Raw genomic sequence first — 16918 nt, forward strand, 5'->3', positions numbered from 1 at the left:
TGACATCACAGGCTGTATGTACAGTAAATATCTCCTAAACAGTGCATGTTTAGGAAATATTTACATACAGTACCTATTAGGTAAGCACAAGTCAGATCCCAAGTAGCGGCAGTGTGAACCGAGCCTAAGTGTCGGTTCACACTATGGCGAGCCGACTTCGGGAGCGACCTGTGAAGTCGCATGCACCGTGACTTCGGCGCGACTTGCACGGACTTCACATAATGGAAGTCAATGCAAGTCGCTCCGATCAGTGCTGTATCTTGGCCTAGGCCAACAAGGCCCAGGCCTAGGGCGGCACTTTGCAGGGGGGCAGCAAAAAAACTGCACCCCGCACAAAAAAAAAAAAAAAAAAAAAAAAACAGCCTCCTCCCTGCTCCCGCACGAAAAGGGTCCCCGCTGGCTTGCGCTACACTTTTAGTATAGTGCCAGGCTTATGGGGCAAATTGGCCCATAGGGCAGGGTCCAGGAGGCAAATAAGTCTGGCACCCACATAAAGCACTTATACTGCTACCTGCCGGTATATAATACCGGCGGGGGAGGACATTCGGACAGGCCGCAGGCCGCCAACCACACTTAATACAACTGGCCCGACAGCCCCCAATGCTAATAAGTGTGGCACTGCAGCCTAATGCTCCGCCTACCCTCCTCCACCCCCAGGTATGGCAGGCATCATGTCAATAATATATTTTCATTTCTTTAAACATCCTTGTCCTTGAGCAAGCATATTGAATTGCATCATATACAATTAAGACTTTTAATTGTATATGATGGCAATAATATTTTGGACCTGCTCACCTCATATGTGCTATCGCAATATGTCACTGGATGATTAAGATTACTCTTTTCTTATAAGATATTTGGACTTGTGTTTGCTGCTACTGATTATTTCACGTATTTATATAACGACTATGGACTTCCTAGTCATTATACAAATAAGTGAAATATTCCTATAATTGCAATCAGTGACAGCAAACACAAGTCCAAATATCTAAGGCTGCACCAATGGGCACTGATAGGCTGCACTGGAGGCCACTGATGGGGCTGTACTGATGGCCACTGATGAGGCTGCACTGATGGGCAGTAATGAGGCGGTACTGATATGGCTGCACTTATGAGGCTGAACTTATGGGAACTGATGAGGCTACGCTGATGGGCACTGATAGACTGTGGTTGTGGTATGTGGTTTACAGATGACAGATCGGGTTAGAAACAGGAAGGGGTGGGTCATATTTAAATTAGGGGGTGCACAAGTTTAGTCAGGCCTAGGGCAGCACAAAACCCTTATACACCACTGGCTCCGATGTCGCCCCGAAGTAGTACAGGAACTATTTTCTAAGTCGGAGCGACTTGAGTCGCTCCTATTAGAACGGTTCCTGTAGCACTGAATGGACCGCGACTTGTCAGGCTGACAAGTCGCGGTAGTGTGAACCGGGACTAAAGCTCCACAATCACTTTAATATTCTGCCCAGTAGTAAGCTAAAACGCCATAAGTGCATAAATAAATGCATTCATATTAGAGGAGTTTTTTTTTCTACCAAATGCTGGCAGAAAAAAAAAAGAAGTCGCTCATTTTCATAAGCCTGTGTGCATGAGTCCTAAAGAGAATAGTTCACTATTTATTTATAAAGGGAAAACACTATATGCAAACTGTAGCAACCCCAAGCAAAATAAAATAAACCTGGTTGCTGTGGGTTACGGTTATGTATAACCTAGAAGTCTACATAAAGTATCTAAACCCAAAAATAAAAATCTATACTGCACCCTACTAGTGCTTGGATGTGATGGCTGCATTTTCTTTTTTTCAGGCCCAAGTACATTTTCTGTAAGGTAAAGCCTCTCAATGATCCATCCAGAATCTGGTGCCCTTGTAACAACTACTGTACAGAAGTGAAATCTCAAACATGTAAAATGACTTCCCAGCTCTCATCTGTAGGATACAAACCTTCCCGTCATGTAATGAAGATGGGGAGAAGTTTGCATCCAAGTCAGGAGAGCAGCCGAGGGTGACAACTCTGCTTCCTTACTACAGTACAGTGGACAGCATTGTACTGCAACAGATAGAAGAATGTCTTAAAAAACTAACTTACTATCAGGGGTAAGATCAGGCCAGGCGGCCCAGGATACCTGAAATTTATGGTAAGTTAAATAATTTACTGACAAAGCTTTCTCTAGTAGATAGTTATCTAAATTTATGACATCTGAGAGATTCGGAATGAACGTGGATTTCCAATTTCTTAATATTATAGTTCTAGCAGCTAGTAGCAAGTGGATCATCATTTGTCTATAGCAGGAGTTCCCAAACTGAGTCGGGACCCACTGGTGGGTCGCGAGCTGCATTTGAGTGGGTCGCGATGAGCTGGAAATCCCTGAGAGCGGGCCTGCTTAAATTATGCGAGCCTGCGCAAATTACAGAGAGCCAGGATTCAGGACCCCGCCCATGCAGTTTATGGAGGCTGGCCTGCATTTCCCACGAGGAGGATACTTGCATCAGTGAGTACGTATGTGGGCTGTTATGTAGGATATGTTCATGGGGTGCAGAGCCAGCTCCTCAGTCCAGTTGGCAGCAGCAGTGGTGGTTAGACTGGCGGCGGGATTCTCTCAGCTATAGCGGACAGAGACAGCAGCCTTGGTGCCATAGGAGGACCAGGTGGCCCGGCGGGGTCAGGAGTTCATGGCAGCTTCTGTGACCCCAGTAGAGGATCTGAAGGAGAAGAGCCAGGACACCAAGACCAGCATAGAGCTCCTCATCATGGAGACTCTGGGTGAGGTGTGCTGGGCCCTGGAGAGGGCAAACAGGAGCTTCACCTTCACTATGGGAGAGGAAGGAGGGCGAGTGCCATATAGCCTTATATTTATTTAAATATTAAGTGTATTCAAAAATAAATTGATTGATATTTCTAATTTAACATCCCCCTCCCTTTCAAAATATGCATTATTATTAATAATATTTGCATTTATATATCGCCAACAAATTCCGTAGCGCTTTACAATATTCAATTACAAGCAAGTGGGTCCCGAAAAATAACTGTATTCAGAAGTGGGTCTCGGCCCAAAAAAGTTTGGGAAGCCCTGGTCTATAGGTCATAGGATAGGTATCAATGTTTAGGTTCAGAAGAGCCAGTTCAATGGTTGGGGTTCTCAATACTCCAGTGCAAGATGCTATGCACTGGAATACCGAGTTCCAAAAGGTTGTTAAGGAAGGACATTCCCAAAGCATGTGTTGTAGCGTGCCAATCTGGCCGCATTCTCGCCAACATAGTGGCGAGATGTTGGGCGTCATTTTTACCCCCGATAGAAAAATATATGTCTTAATAACTGAAGTAATAACACTCATCCCGACACATGGGGAGCTGGGGTCAACTCTCCTTCGACCTGGAGACATTGCTCCCTTAGGGGTTCCGGTGTTCCGTGAGAATTACCTACCCGTGAGAAAAACCTACCCCTCGTCACTTCCGGTTCACGGCACTGTATGGAATGCAGCTGTTACATTAAAACAACTGTGCTGCAATACGAATCATCTCCGCTCCTGTGCCTGTCACGTCCCTGCTCTCGGCAAGTAAATATAAAAGCGGCGGCGGCTGTATGAAAAGATAAATCACGGAGACGCCAGCCGCTTTTATATTTACTTGCCGAGAGCAGGGAAGTGATAGCCACAGGAGCGGAGATGATTCGTATTGCAACCCCGCTGTTTTATTTAACCGCCGCGTGGGTAGGTTTTTTTCACGGTACACCGTGCTATTTCCATACTAGTGCGCATGCGCACTAGTCTGCTCCTCTGTCGTCCCTTTAGGTATCCGGCCCTGTGAGCATGCGCACTGCTGCGCTGCTCAGCTGTTCCTGGCCGGAAGTGACGAGGGGTAGGTAATTCTCACGGGGTAGGTAATTCTCACGCTACACCGGTCGGAGGGGGAGTGACACTCAATCTTCCTACTATTACAGATTAATGATGTGACATTGTATTAAGTGTAAATACCTGATCCTAATAATCCTGTACTGCTGGACATAAACTGGAAACTTTGTTGATTATCACTGTTAATATTGTTATACTTGTATGTTTTTCACTCCATGTTGGAGTGTTAATGTTGTTTATACCTATAAATTCAATAAAAAACTATTGAAAGATAGTAAATTAGTGGCAGGATTACCAAAGAAAAAAGGAAGAAAAATGCCTGAGAAAACGAATGCAGGCACCACATGGAAAGATTGGTAAGCAGCAAGAGGTGATATTTTTGCTTTGGCATCAAGATACTCTTTGAACAAAATGGTCCACTCCTCGGGTCACCAACAGCAGAAGCAAATGGGCACATTTATCAAAGCGTGTGAGCAGGGCCGGCTGCCCTGGGTACTGTGGCAAGCTTAGATGAACCTGAAAAAGAATTAGGATATTACATTTTTTTTTTTGTTTCACTTACCTTGTTTTTAATGAAAATATACTTACCTTCATTCCTCTTCCTCCCTCTGCGGCCACGGTCCGCGCCGTCACTTCCTCCTTGCATTGACTCCTGGGAGATGAGCATCATCGATCTCAGGAGTCAATGCGCTTGCACCGACCCTGCTTTTCACTTCCGATTCAGGCGTGTCATTCCATGCTGAACAGCTTCTGGGCATGCCCAGCAGCTGTGCAGGGATGAAGCGCCTGCACCGGGAGTGAAGAGCAGGGCATTCTGGGACTCCGACGTCACCGAAGAGGAGGCTCTGGCTTCAGCTGCCCACACCTGAGATGGCAGCGCTGTACAAGACATTTTCAAGGTTAAGTATTACTTCAAAAAAGGTAAGTGAACCCGGGGACAGTTCAGAGGCTATCATTGCTTAAATGCACTAGCCCTGAATGTCCCGGGGGTATTTTTAGGTACATTTTTTTTTTTGCCCTAAACTCCGCTTTAAGGCCTCATTCACACGTGGCGTGTAAAAGCATACACCTGTTTAGCCCCCGTTCACATCAGTGTGATTTGACATGCGATTTGTCAGGTCAAGCAGCATGTCAAATCGCAGCCTAATGCAGCAATGGCACCATCTGAATTGGTGCTTTTCCAAAAAAAGTTCCTGCACTACTTTTGGAGACTTCGGGGGCGACTTCAATAGACATCTGTGCATGAACCTGCACAGATGTCTTTCACATCGCCCCTGAAGCCGGACTAAAATACAGCTTAGAAATCGTGAGAGTTCAAATGAAGTCGCACGATTTTAAAGCCACGTTTAATGTGAACGAGGGCGGAGAGCCCTGTTTATCTACACGGGGATGTACAGGCGTTCTGTGCATCCCCATTGATGCCTATTGGGACACAGCAGCTGCTGCCATATTGGGAAATTACTGCATTATTTTGGCACTTTCTGCTCCTTTCTCAAGCAAAGTCCAGTCTTCATGGCAGAGAAGCAGTGACCTCTGGAACATTCAGAAGGTATTAAACCCACACAAATATCTTGTAAATACACCATGCTACAGTCTTTATATTAGCTAGCTGCAATGCCTTTAACAGGAGATCCAAGACTAAAAGGGGGGGGGGGGGAAGGCAGCATCATGAGCCAATCAGGGCTCTAATGTATTGCTCGGTGTAGTCAGTCTAACACTAGGCCTTCACTAGCAGGAAAGACATTGGAGCAAGGACCTAATCAAGGAGGTAATGCTTCTTTATTATCTATGCAGCAGGCTAGAATGTGTGTATGGCTGAACTTCTTTACTAAAAGTATAACTAAAGGCAAAACTCATTTTTCTGTTGTGGATAGAGTGGGGAGGGATTAGAACTCATGTCAGTTTTTATTGCCGTCTGTGCCCCCATTTTGAAGATTCAACCTCTCTATTTGTACTGTTTACCATTATCATTGAAAGTGAAAGAAAATCTCAAAATTTTGGCTGGTCCCCAGAAAAGTAGTCAAGAGGAAAATGTTCCAATGGCGGGCACTAGTTCTGGTTATGGGACAGGATGTGAAGGGAAATCTCCCCAATGGGACAGATGGACAGTTGGCGAAGCGAAACAAAATGACTGGGATTACTACCCTCCCTTACTTGATTCAAAATGGTAGTGGAGTAAAGTAAGGTTAGGGACCTGGTTGTGCCATCTGGTGGAGTTACTTTGATTACTACACAGGATAAATAGAATTAAACTATTTTGTCAGGCACATCAGTCTACATACAGTATATCTAGTTAAATTTTGTATTTAACTGGCATCCAGCTTAAATTACAATAGAGACCTGTCAGTACATGTAAACTTTATTACCAAAAGTATTGGGACACCTGCCTTTACACGCACATGAACTTTAATGGCATCCCAGCCTTAGTCCGTAGGGTTCAATATTGGGTTGGCCCACCCTTTGCAGCTATAACCGCTTCAACTCTTCTGGGAAGGCTGTCCACAAGGTTTGGTAGTGCGTCTATGGGAATGTTTGACCATTCTTCCAGAAGCGCATCTGAGGTCAGGCACTGATGTGGACGGGAACGTCTGGCCTGCAGTCTCTGCTCTAATTCATGCCAAAGATGTTCTATCGGGTTGAGGTCAGAACTCTGTAAGCCAGTCAAATTTCTTCACCGCAAACTGGCTCATCCATGTCTTTATGGACCTTGCTTTGTGCACTGGGCCAAATCATTTGGTGGCGGAGGGATTATGTTCTGGAGTTGTTTTTCAGGGGTTGGCCTTGGCCCTTAGTTCCAGTGAAGGGAACACTTAAGGCGTCAGCATACCAAGATATTTTGGACAATTTAATGCTCTCAATTCTGTGGAAACAGTTTGGGGATGGCCCCTTCCTACACCAACATGACTGCACACCATTTCACAAAACATGGTCCATAAAGACATGGATGAGCGAGTTTGTGCAGGCCAGTCAAGTTCCTCCACCCCAAACTCAGTCATCCAGGTCTTTAGGACCTTGCTTTGTGCACTGGTGCGCAGTCAATGTTTGAAGAATGGGCAAACATTCCCATAGTCACACTACAAAACCTTGTGGACAGGACAGCCTTCCCAGAAGAGTTTAAGCGGTTATAGCTGCAAAGGGCGGGCCAACACAATATTGGATCTTACGGACTAAGGCTGGTATACCATTATAGTTCACGTACGTGTAAAGGCAGGTGTCCCAATACTTTTGGTAAACTATTGTAAAATCATGAACAAGGCTAAAAATCAGACAAACCTGATACTTCCCAATTAAATAATCACATCTAAGAAAGGTCTATTTCTTGGAAGGTTTGCCACAGGACTTTGGGTCATCTGTGGGAATTTGTGTACATTAAGGCACAACAGCATTTGTGAGGTCGGGTACTGATGCTCGATAAAAAGACCTGACTTGCAATTGATATTATAAATCATCCCAAAAGGTGTTCAGCTAGCTCTGAGGAAGGGGGGTTCGTCCCCGAAACACGTCAGCTTACCAACATAGTGGTGCATCAGGCCAGGCCACGTGATACTCGCACTGGATTGGGATTTGGTGTAAACCCTTGTATTTCCCACTGTTGTGAGTATGGATTTGGCTGTTTGTTCTTTACACAAGAAAACCTTTGGTAATGCACTAGGTGTTTGTGCCCTTCTGTGTGTTTTTTTTTTTTTTTTTTTTCTATGGAGCTGGCTTTGTATACAGGGCCACAGTCATGGTGGAACAGAAAGTGGCCTTCCTCAAAACTGTTCCCAGAAGGTTAGAATTTGCACAAAACATCTTTGTCTGCTGTAGCACCATCACTGCTTTCTATATAAAACATGTGAATATAGTCATTTGGAGGGGTAGTCCCATACTCTGGGCCGAATAGGTAACTGTGATGTCAGGATTTTGGCAACAAAGTGTACAACACATGAAACAACCACATGGAAAGCCAACCCAAAGTTCCAAACCACCCAATAATGTTCATTTAGACCTAAATAAAGAAGTGATTGTAAGAATGCCCACCCATTCTCTGATATTTTCTGGAAATACAACCAGAATGTCAGATGACTATAATGAAGTGTGCATGGCACCTTAAGCCATACAAAGCCTTACAAGTAAATCCTGAGATTCAAGCATGGCTTGGGACAGTCAAAACGTAAGGAGGGGGTTAATATCAAAGTGATGACAAAATAAGCACTTTGATTATCGCTGATTAATATGGTTATTAAATAATTTCTATCTACAAAACTGAAGCTTCCATGGAGCACAATGATGATTCCAGCACAGTTAGACAAGTCAGCATGCACTTTCAGTTGGGGTTCAACAAAAGCTGAGCTAATCTCTGACAAACTAATTACATGCACACTCAGAAGCCCATGCTACAGTTAGGTTCCCTTTTTTTTTCCCTCTTCATTAGCAACAAAGCACGTAGCTAACAAACTTCATAATACGGCTGCAAAGGTGCCACAGGCTTGTTAATGGGTCAGACAGTTTTGCGGGGATCCTTTGATTAATATAGATGTACCTGCCCAGGATATGCTCCTAAGCAGCTTTCCTTGACCACTGGACGGGGAGATGGGAGAAACAGAGGCCACTGCAATGGGAGAGGAACAAGAGTTTGAAAGAAAGCACCACATTGTAGAAGCAACGCCCCACCAAATATTTTCATAGAGTTTAGATAAATTTTCTTAATCTCAATAAGCTCTTTCTAAAAGGGTTTCCTCCCTTTCCCCCCTACCCCCCCACCCAATACCATCCTCAAATCCACAAGTATTGGGGAAGGCTATTCAGAGGCAGTAATATAAAAGACATTTCTATCAAAAGCTCCCTGTAATTTATTAATAGGCGGACAACATTTCTGGGGATGTGGTAATAGGTCATAATGGCTCAATCACTGGTCCAGTTACCCAAACAGAAACTGGAGGAGATCATTCTGTGCACTAAATCCAACCTCAATTTGCAGGGAAGTTCCTCGTCTAGCCCAACACCAATAAGCACACATCTTATAAAACCACCATGAACTAGTGACCACTGAAACATTTGTTGAAAATGAATACTGGATACTAGATGACATCACAACATGGCTGCTTTTCTGCACACTATAATTAGTGATGCACCGAAATTTCAGCCGGCAAAAATTATCGTCTGAAAATAAGTATTTTCAGCAGGGTTGTACCAAAAAAAAAAAAAAAGTGCAGATAATTGCTGCCAAAAACAGCCACGATTTTGCATTACTTATGGTGTGTGTTGCATAGGTCATGTGACAAAAAATGCAACACAGGTGCACTTTTGATGCATTTTCAATGCATTTCGAACAGGTGGTGTGTTTTTTTTTTTTTGACCAAACATGCAGCAAGATTTTTAACACCAGTTCAAAAAAGGTGCTGATAATGGCTAACAAATTCATATTAATTTAATATCATGATATTAAAGGAAAAAGTCAACTAAAAAAAGGAAAAAAAGTCAACTAAAAAAATTAAATTAAAAGTCAATTAAAAAAAAAAAAAAAAAAAAAAAAAAAAAGGTAGATTATATATATATATATATATATATATATATATATATATATATATATATATATATATATATATATATATATATATATATATATATATATATATATGTGTATATTTTTTTTTCTATAAACCATCAAATTTTGTCAAGTGCATCCTGAATTTTTGGTTTCAGCACCAACATTTTCATTTCTGTGCACCATTATAATACTGAGATTAAAAAAGTGCAAATATTGAATCCAACATATACAGAATAAATAATATTCATATTTTTAGATTGATAACATGAAAGGAAAGTCAGGGGCACCCACATAGCATAAAGCCATTTAGACAAGTTAAAAAAAAAAAAAATTTACGAGCCACTCACAAGGAACATAAGCACTTATAACATACAAAACTTTGTTCCCAGAATAAGAGCTTGCCACTTCCTAGTGGTGGAGGTCACTTCATGAGTGGTGATGTCACGAGCAATAGCTCGGCCCTACTGGTTTTGTCACACCCATCTTCATCAGGAGAGTGCAAGTTCATGTCCTTGGAACAAAGTTTCATATGTGATAAGCGCTTATGTTTTTTATTCCATATGAGTGGCTAGTAAATTTTTTTTTAAATAAACTTGTCTATATGGCTTTATGCTATGTGGGTGTCACAGACTCTAATATCATGTTATGGTGGGAGAACCTTGCTGAATTGATGAGGTGTCTTGGATACCCATATGTGGAGGTTTAAACCTGGTTGGCGTTCCTCTAAAAAAAAAAAAAAAAAAAAAAAAAAAAATCACACAGATACACAAGCGCATGTGACTCTTGATGTAAAGTGTCCATTTGTTCTAGTAAGAGTCTTTTTAAACTCAAGGTAGTGGCACACTCTTGGGGTTTGGAGTAATGTTCTTGTAAAGCAAGATTCAGCATAGGATTACTGCTTTGGACTATTTTCACGTCTGGAATAATTTTTTTTTTTAACCATTGGTGCTTTATATTAATTACATGTTGGTTTCAATATTTGCACTTTTAAACTACACAATATTTGATTTGATTGTTTTGCCAGTCGCTTTTTCACTGGATCTTTTAGCGTGATTTCTTCTGCTTTACTACAGCAGGTCTTGGGAAAAGGGCTCTTAGGCTTCAAATAGCAGACTAAGTGACATCATGATCTTTTAATAATGTATTATAATATATATATATATATATATATATATATATATATATATATATATATATACACACATACACACACACATATATATATATACACACATACACACATACACACACACACACATACACACATACTCATAGCTTTACGATTTCTTGGCCATTTTTTTGAGAATATAAAACAAAAATTTTTTTGCTCATGGTTAGTGTTTGGCTGAAGCCATTATCAAACTGTGTTTACACTTTAAATCATATTGGCAACAGAAACTACCCAAATTACCCCGATCAAAAGTTTACATACCCTGGTGATTGTGGCCTGATAACATGCACACAAGTTGACACAAAGGGGTTTGAATGGCTATTAAAAGGTAACCATCCTCACCTGTGATCTGTTTGCTTGTAATTAGTGTGTGTGTATAAAAGGTGAATGAGTTTCTGGACTCCTGACAGACCCTTGCATCTTTCATCCAGTGCTCCACTGACGTTTCTGGATTCTGAGTCATGGAGAAAGCAAAAGAATTGTCAAAGGATCTGCGGGAAAAGGTGGTTGAACTGAATAAAACAGGAAAAGGGATATAAAAAGATATCCAAGGAATTGAGAATGCCAATCAGCAGTGTTCAAACTCTAATCAAGAAGTGAAAAATGAGGAGTTCTGTTGAAACCAAACCACGGTCAGGTAGACCAACTAAAATTTCAGCCACAACTGCCAGGAAAATAGTTTGGGATGCAAAGAAAACCCACAATTAACTTCAGGTTAAATACAGGACTCTTTGAAAACATGTAGTATGGCTGTTTCAAGATGCACAATAAGGAGGCACTTGAAGAAAGATGGGCTGTATGGTCGAGTCGCTAGAAAGCCATTACTACGCAAATGCCACAAAGTATCCTGCTTACAATATGCCAAACAGCACAGAGACAAGCCTCAAACCTTCTGCCACATAGTCATTTGGAGTGATGAAACCAAAATTAAGCTTTTTTTGGCCATAACCATAAACCCTACATTTGTAGAGAAGTCAACAAGGCCTATGATGAAAGGTACACCATTCCTACTGTGAAACACGGAGGTGGATCGCTAATGGTTTGGGGATGTGTGAGCTACAAAAGGTACAGGAAATTTGGTCAGAATTGATGGCAAGATGAATGCAGTATGTTAACAAAAAAATACTGGAGGACAATTTGCATTCATCAGCCCAGAAGCTGCGCATGGGACGTACTTGGACATTCCAACAGGACAATGATCCTAAACACAAGGCCAAGTCCACCTGTCATTGGCTACAGCAGACTAAACTGAAGGTTCTGGCATGACCATCTCAGTCTCCTGACCTTAATATCATTGAGCCACTCTGGGGAGATTTCAAATGTGCAGTTCATGCAAGACAGCCCAAGAATTTACAGGAACTGGAGGCTTTTTGCCAGGAAGAATAGGCAGCTTTACCATCTTAGAAGATGAAGAGCCTCATCCACTAATAACAAAACAGACTTCGAGCTGTCACTGATGTAGAGGGGCAATACACGGAATTAGGGATCAGGGTCATTTGGGTAGTTTCTGTTATTAGGATTTAAAAAGAGTAAACACAGTTGAATGCTAATAAATGGCACTAACCATGAGTGAAAGAAAAGTTTTTGTGTTATTCATATTCTCAGAAAAATGGCCAAGAAATCAAATTCTGCCAGAGTATGTAAACTTATGAGCAAAACTAATTATATATATATATATATATATTATATATATATATAAATAAATACAATTATTTATTTATTCCCCCCCTACCTTTACAGCTAGGTTTGCTTTTGATTGGTCTTATTCAAAAGCAACCACAAGTTATGGGGGAGAAAAGGTTGTCCTGACCTAGAAGAAAAGCTTGTAGGTTCTATTTTTGTTAACACATTAATCAAGATCAGAGGACAGTGGGGTAATAGTCACAATATATCAATGTGAATGAGACGGGTTACATCAAATCAGGTATAGAATTGTTATAAAATAAATTTTAAATTAAACAGTACTATGAGCTCCACTGATTTTGCCTCTGTGCATTGGATTATGATAAATTCACCAGATTGTGCATTAAGGGCTTGTCAATTGTCTTGTTTGTATAGCAGAACAATCCCATTACACAATTTAAATCCTGCCCTAGATGGTTCAAATCTCAGCTGGTTCAGCAGGAACTGGCTGAGATTTGAATCATGTATAGGCAGGCTGGTTGCATCCAAATTAATATCGATCAACTCCGTTACCACCAGCCTGTCGGATTTTACATGCAATTATTGCTAAGGGCTGTTAAAGGCTGCTAGCAATAATCACTGTGTTCTCCTGGCAGGGACGGCTTCCAGTGCCAAGAGAATACAATGGCTCAATGGGAGGGATTTTCCCATCAACACCGACTGCCTTGATGGGGGAATCAAGTTATTTTCTGTGGCCGGCCTAAGGAGTGAGGATTTTTTTAGAGGTTTAGAAAAAGCTGTAAGTAAATATGGGTCACCTGACCCACAGTGTTACTGTATAAATGAACAGACATGGTCTAAGAGTGTCTTTTGTATGACAGTTTTTATGTTTCACTGCACACCCACCTCAGCAACTAAAAGGCTGTCATAGCGCAGCTACCATTCTGTATACATTTGTCTCATTAATGTAATAATTTGATGGCCCTAGTTAGGTGGTGGATGTAGTATGCATTTTGCAACAATATACCTATTGGTATTGTACAAGTTGGCATTTCTGCCTCCAGTCAGCAAAAAACACCACCTACATCTGCTTTGTCATAGGATGGGTGATGGGACATTACCTGGAGAAGACAAGAGCCTACTTACCTGTGTTGGATCTCTGCAGCAGGGTAGGTTTGCATGTTGCAGCAGTCAGGGAGGAGGAGGGCATGGAGAGGGATTTGTAGAGAGCCGTCTCTCTGTGCTCCTTAAATCGCTCTGCTGCCATGAGAGCATTGGATAATTCCTGGAGAGGCATGTTGTTAATATCAGAGGAAAAGGGACTCAGCGGATTCTCCAAACTCATCAGCCAGCTGGTATTACCTGAGGATGAAAAGATGCAGTGTTTGGGTTTGTACTGTGATGTGATACAATGCTTTGTAAAACAAAGATGCCCCTAACTGTATCTGCCCCCAGACGAGGCAACAATCGCACACACAAAATCAGACCAATCTGGATACAAACGAATTACATTTTGCTGACGATACGAAGAGAAGCAGGGTAATAACTGCACAACATATTGAAACTTAGCCCCCGTTCACATTAGGTCGCTCCGACTTCGGGGGTGACCTGTGAAGTCGCGTGCAGCGCGACTTGCACGGACTTCACATAATGGAAGTCTATGCAAGTTGCTCCGAGGTCGCCCCGAAGTAGTACAGGACCCTTTTTCTAAGTCGGAGCGACTTGTGTCGCTCCTATTAGAACGGCTCCTGTACTACACAGTGGGAGTGACGGTGCACGACTTGTCAGGCTGACCAAGTCGCCTGACAAGTCGTGCCAGTGTGAATGGACTCTTAAAGAGGACCTCAACACAAAAAAGGGGTGAGCAACTAAAAAAAGGTAAATGAGGTTTAATATTGATAAAAGTAAGTAATGCATTTGTAGAGATAAAAATAGGAATGCAAACTAAACCCTAGGGGGAGAACCTCTGCGGAAATCTATGATGGACAAGAATCTGGGGCCCAGTAGATTACGGACTCCCTTATGGCATGCAATGCCGAGCTGCAGTGAGGAAGGTCAGCAGAATATTAGCATGCATTAAAAAGGCGATTTAATTATAAGATAAATCAATAATTCTACCACTGTACAAGACTCTGGTCTAGCCACAATTTGAGTATGCCATCCAATGCTGGACAACCAGTTCTCAAGAAGGATGTGCTGGAACTGGACAAAGCTAATAAGAGGCTGGAGGCCCTCAGTTATAAGGAACAACTGCATACGTTAAACTTCTCCCTGGAGAAGAGACACTTCAGAGGGGATATGTTAGAACAGTAAAGATGTGGAACTCCCTTTCACAATTGGTGTTGTCAGTTGGAAGCGTTAATGATTTAAAAAAAATAAATAAATAAATAAAACCTAAAAAGATAACTCTTAGCCAAGGCATCTTAGAATAACCAATATACAGGGATATGGGAAGTGCTAGACATATAAACTGCATACACACACCCACACAGGTTACATTGGATGGACTGATGTCTTTAGTCAACCTTTACCATAAATGTAAACTGAATTTCTAGATAAAACCTTGTCCTGGCTGTAGGGTGGAAAGCTTAGAAGCAGTGTCTGGTTTAAATAGGGGTCTGTGAAAGTGCTGAGGGGGGGGGGGGGGGGGGTGGAAGCTTCAGACTGCAAATCTCTCAATAGACACAAATCCAGCAATAAAATACATTGAGCAGGGTTAGAACCTGTCAGCTTGTTACATAGTTAGATAGGGAGGTAGAAAAAAAAAAAAAAAAAAAAACACGACATCAATCCATCCAGTTCAACCCTAGGCTCCTTTCACACAGGCAGTGCACCTGATGAAGTCAGTTTTGTTCAGTGGGGTTTGATCCCCCGATCCCCACTGAGCAGGTGGACGACAGCTTTCTTACCGCTCTGTGTGCAGACACGGAGCTGTCAGAGCCCCGCTGTCCTCTAAGGGAGATCGGATGAGAACGAACTGCCTGTCCGTTCTCATCCGATCCTCCAGACGGATGGAAAATAGGGTTTCCATCTGTCTGGATTTCAGACACGATCGGATAGCAGCAGGTGACGGTGTCTCCGCTGACATCCACTGCTCCATAGGGGTGCATGAAGCATCCGATGCGGTCCGCTTGAAAAACTGACAGGTGGACCGGATCGGAAAGCCAGTGTGAAAGGGGCCATAGTGTGTGTGTGTGTGGGGGGGGGGGGGCAGTTGGGGGGAGCTGGGACAGCTTGGTCAGGGCTGGCTGGGGGAGGAGAGTCTCCAGTGGGGCATAGAGCCAGCCTCTACTCAAACACAGTTTACACCATCCATGCTGGGGGTGGGGTGGAGGGGGGGCCTGTGCTTTTTCCTTGTTCTCATCCCGCACTCAGTAGGTAAGTGGTGGGGACTTTTACCTCTCTTACCCAGGAATCCTTTAGTCATGTCTGTGGCAGAAGCGGTGCAGCCTTTTTACAGGGCAAGAGAGCAGCCCGGGGGGCAATTGCCCCCCTGCCACCTGGGCCAGTCTTCCCCTGCTTGAAGATGTGCTACAGCAGCAAAAGACCACACCAGACAACAATCCTGTCAGCTAAGAACAGAAAACTGAGGCTACAATTCACAGAGGCTCACCAAAATTGGACAATAGAAGATTGGAAAAACGTTGCCTGGTCTGAGGAGTCTTGATTTCAGCTGCGACATTCAGATGGTAGAGTAAGGATTTGGAGTAAACAACATGAAAGCATGGATCAATTCTGCCTTGTATAAACAGTTCAGGCTGGTGGTAAGGATGTGGGGGATATTTTCTTGGCACACTTTGTGCCCCTTAGTACCAACTGAACTTAATTTAAACGCCACGGCCTACCTGAGTATTGTTGCTGACCATGTCCATCCCTTTATGACTACAGTGTCCCCATCTTCTGATGGCTCCTTCCAGCAGGATAATGCGCCATGTCACAAAGCTCAAATCATCTCACCACTGGTTTCTTCAACATGACAATGAGGTCACTGTACTCCAATGGCCTCCACACTCACCACATCTCATCCAATAGAGCACCTTTGGGATGTGGTGATAAACGAGAGATTCGCATCATAGATGTGCAGCAGACAAATCCACATCAACTGCGTGATGTTATGTCAATATGGACCAAAATGTCTGAGGAATATTTCCAACACCTTGTTGAATCTATGCCATGAAGACCTAGGGCAGTTCTGGGGGAAAAATGGGGTCCAACCCGGTACTAGCAGGGTGTACCTAATAAAGTGGCTTGTGGGTGTATATTTACCATGCTGCCCTCTTCACTCTAGCTTGTTGGTCAAAGCTGGAGCACAAAAGATCTAGTTTACTGTATACAATCGGTTACGATACCATGCACAGACAGTAACTGTTACAACTTCAGTAAAACCAAAGGAAATCATGCAACAGTCCCCCGTGCTCTCGGTTACTCACCAGTAGGTCTGCGTACAAGTATTTCTGCCCAGCCTTGGGTCAGTACCGGCACAAAATCAGCCAAGGTGGCTTTCTCCTTCTTGACCTGAGGCCTGCGGGGGAGTTTATCTCCTCTGCTTCCTGGGGCGCCACCAGGAGAGGACAAGGATCCACCGTCTGATCCAGCACGTAGACCGTGTCCACCTGGAAAATCAAAAATCATTAGAAAATAATGTCTTCTTCATGCAACATGCACAGGCATGCAAAGCTCTTCAAGTGCTCCAATCTACAGCACATCCAAGGCAGCCATTTAAGTGTTATTGCAAAATTCAGAA

General features: G+C 42.9%; 1 protein-coding gene across 4 annotated transcripts in view; it reads right to left on the minus strand.

The window, feature by feature from the left end:
- The window catches only part of TSC2 (TSC complex subunit 2), a 105687-nt gene that overhangs the window by 25289 nt on the left and 63480 nt on the right, over positions 1-16918 (minus strand). For 3 of the 4 annotated variants that reach the window (XM_082261066.1, XM_082261064.1, XM_082261063.1), the window contains 3 exons: positions 16605-16787; positions 13321-13536; positions 8373-8441 (listed from right to left, as the gene is read on the minus strand). In XM_082261066.1, coding sequence (XP_082117192.1) covers positions 8373-8441; positions 13321-13536; positions 16605-16787 — 468 coding nt within the window. The remainder of the gene's footprint in view (positions 1-8372; positions 8442-13320; positions 13537-16604; positions 16788-16918) is intronic. The other variant, XM_082261065.1, reaches the window with a different exon arrangement.

This window comes from Pelophylax lessonae (assembly GCF_965119305.1).
Source record: "Pelophylax lessonae genome assembly, chromosome: 6".
Taxonomy (NCBI): Eukaryota; Metazoa; Chordata; class Amphibia; order Anura; family Ranidae; genus Pelophylax; species Pelophylax lessonae.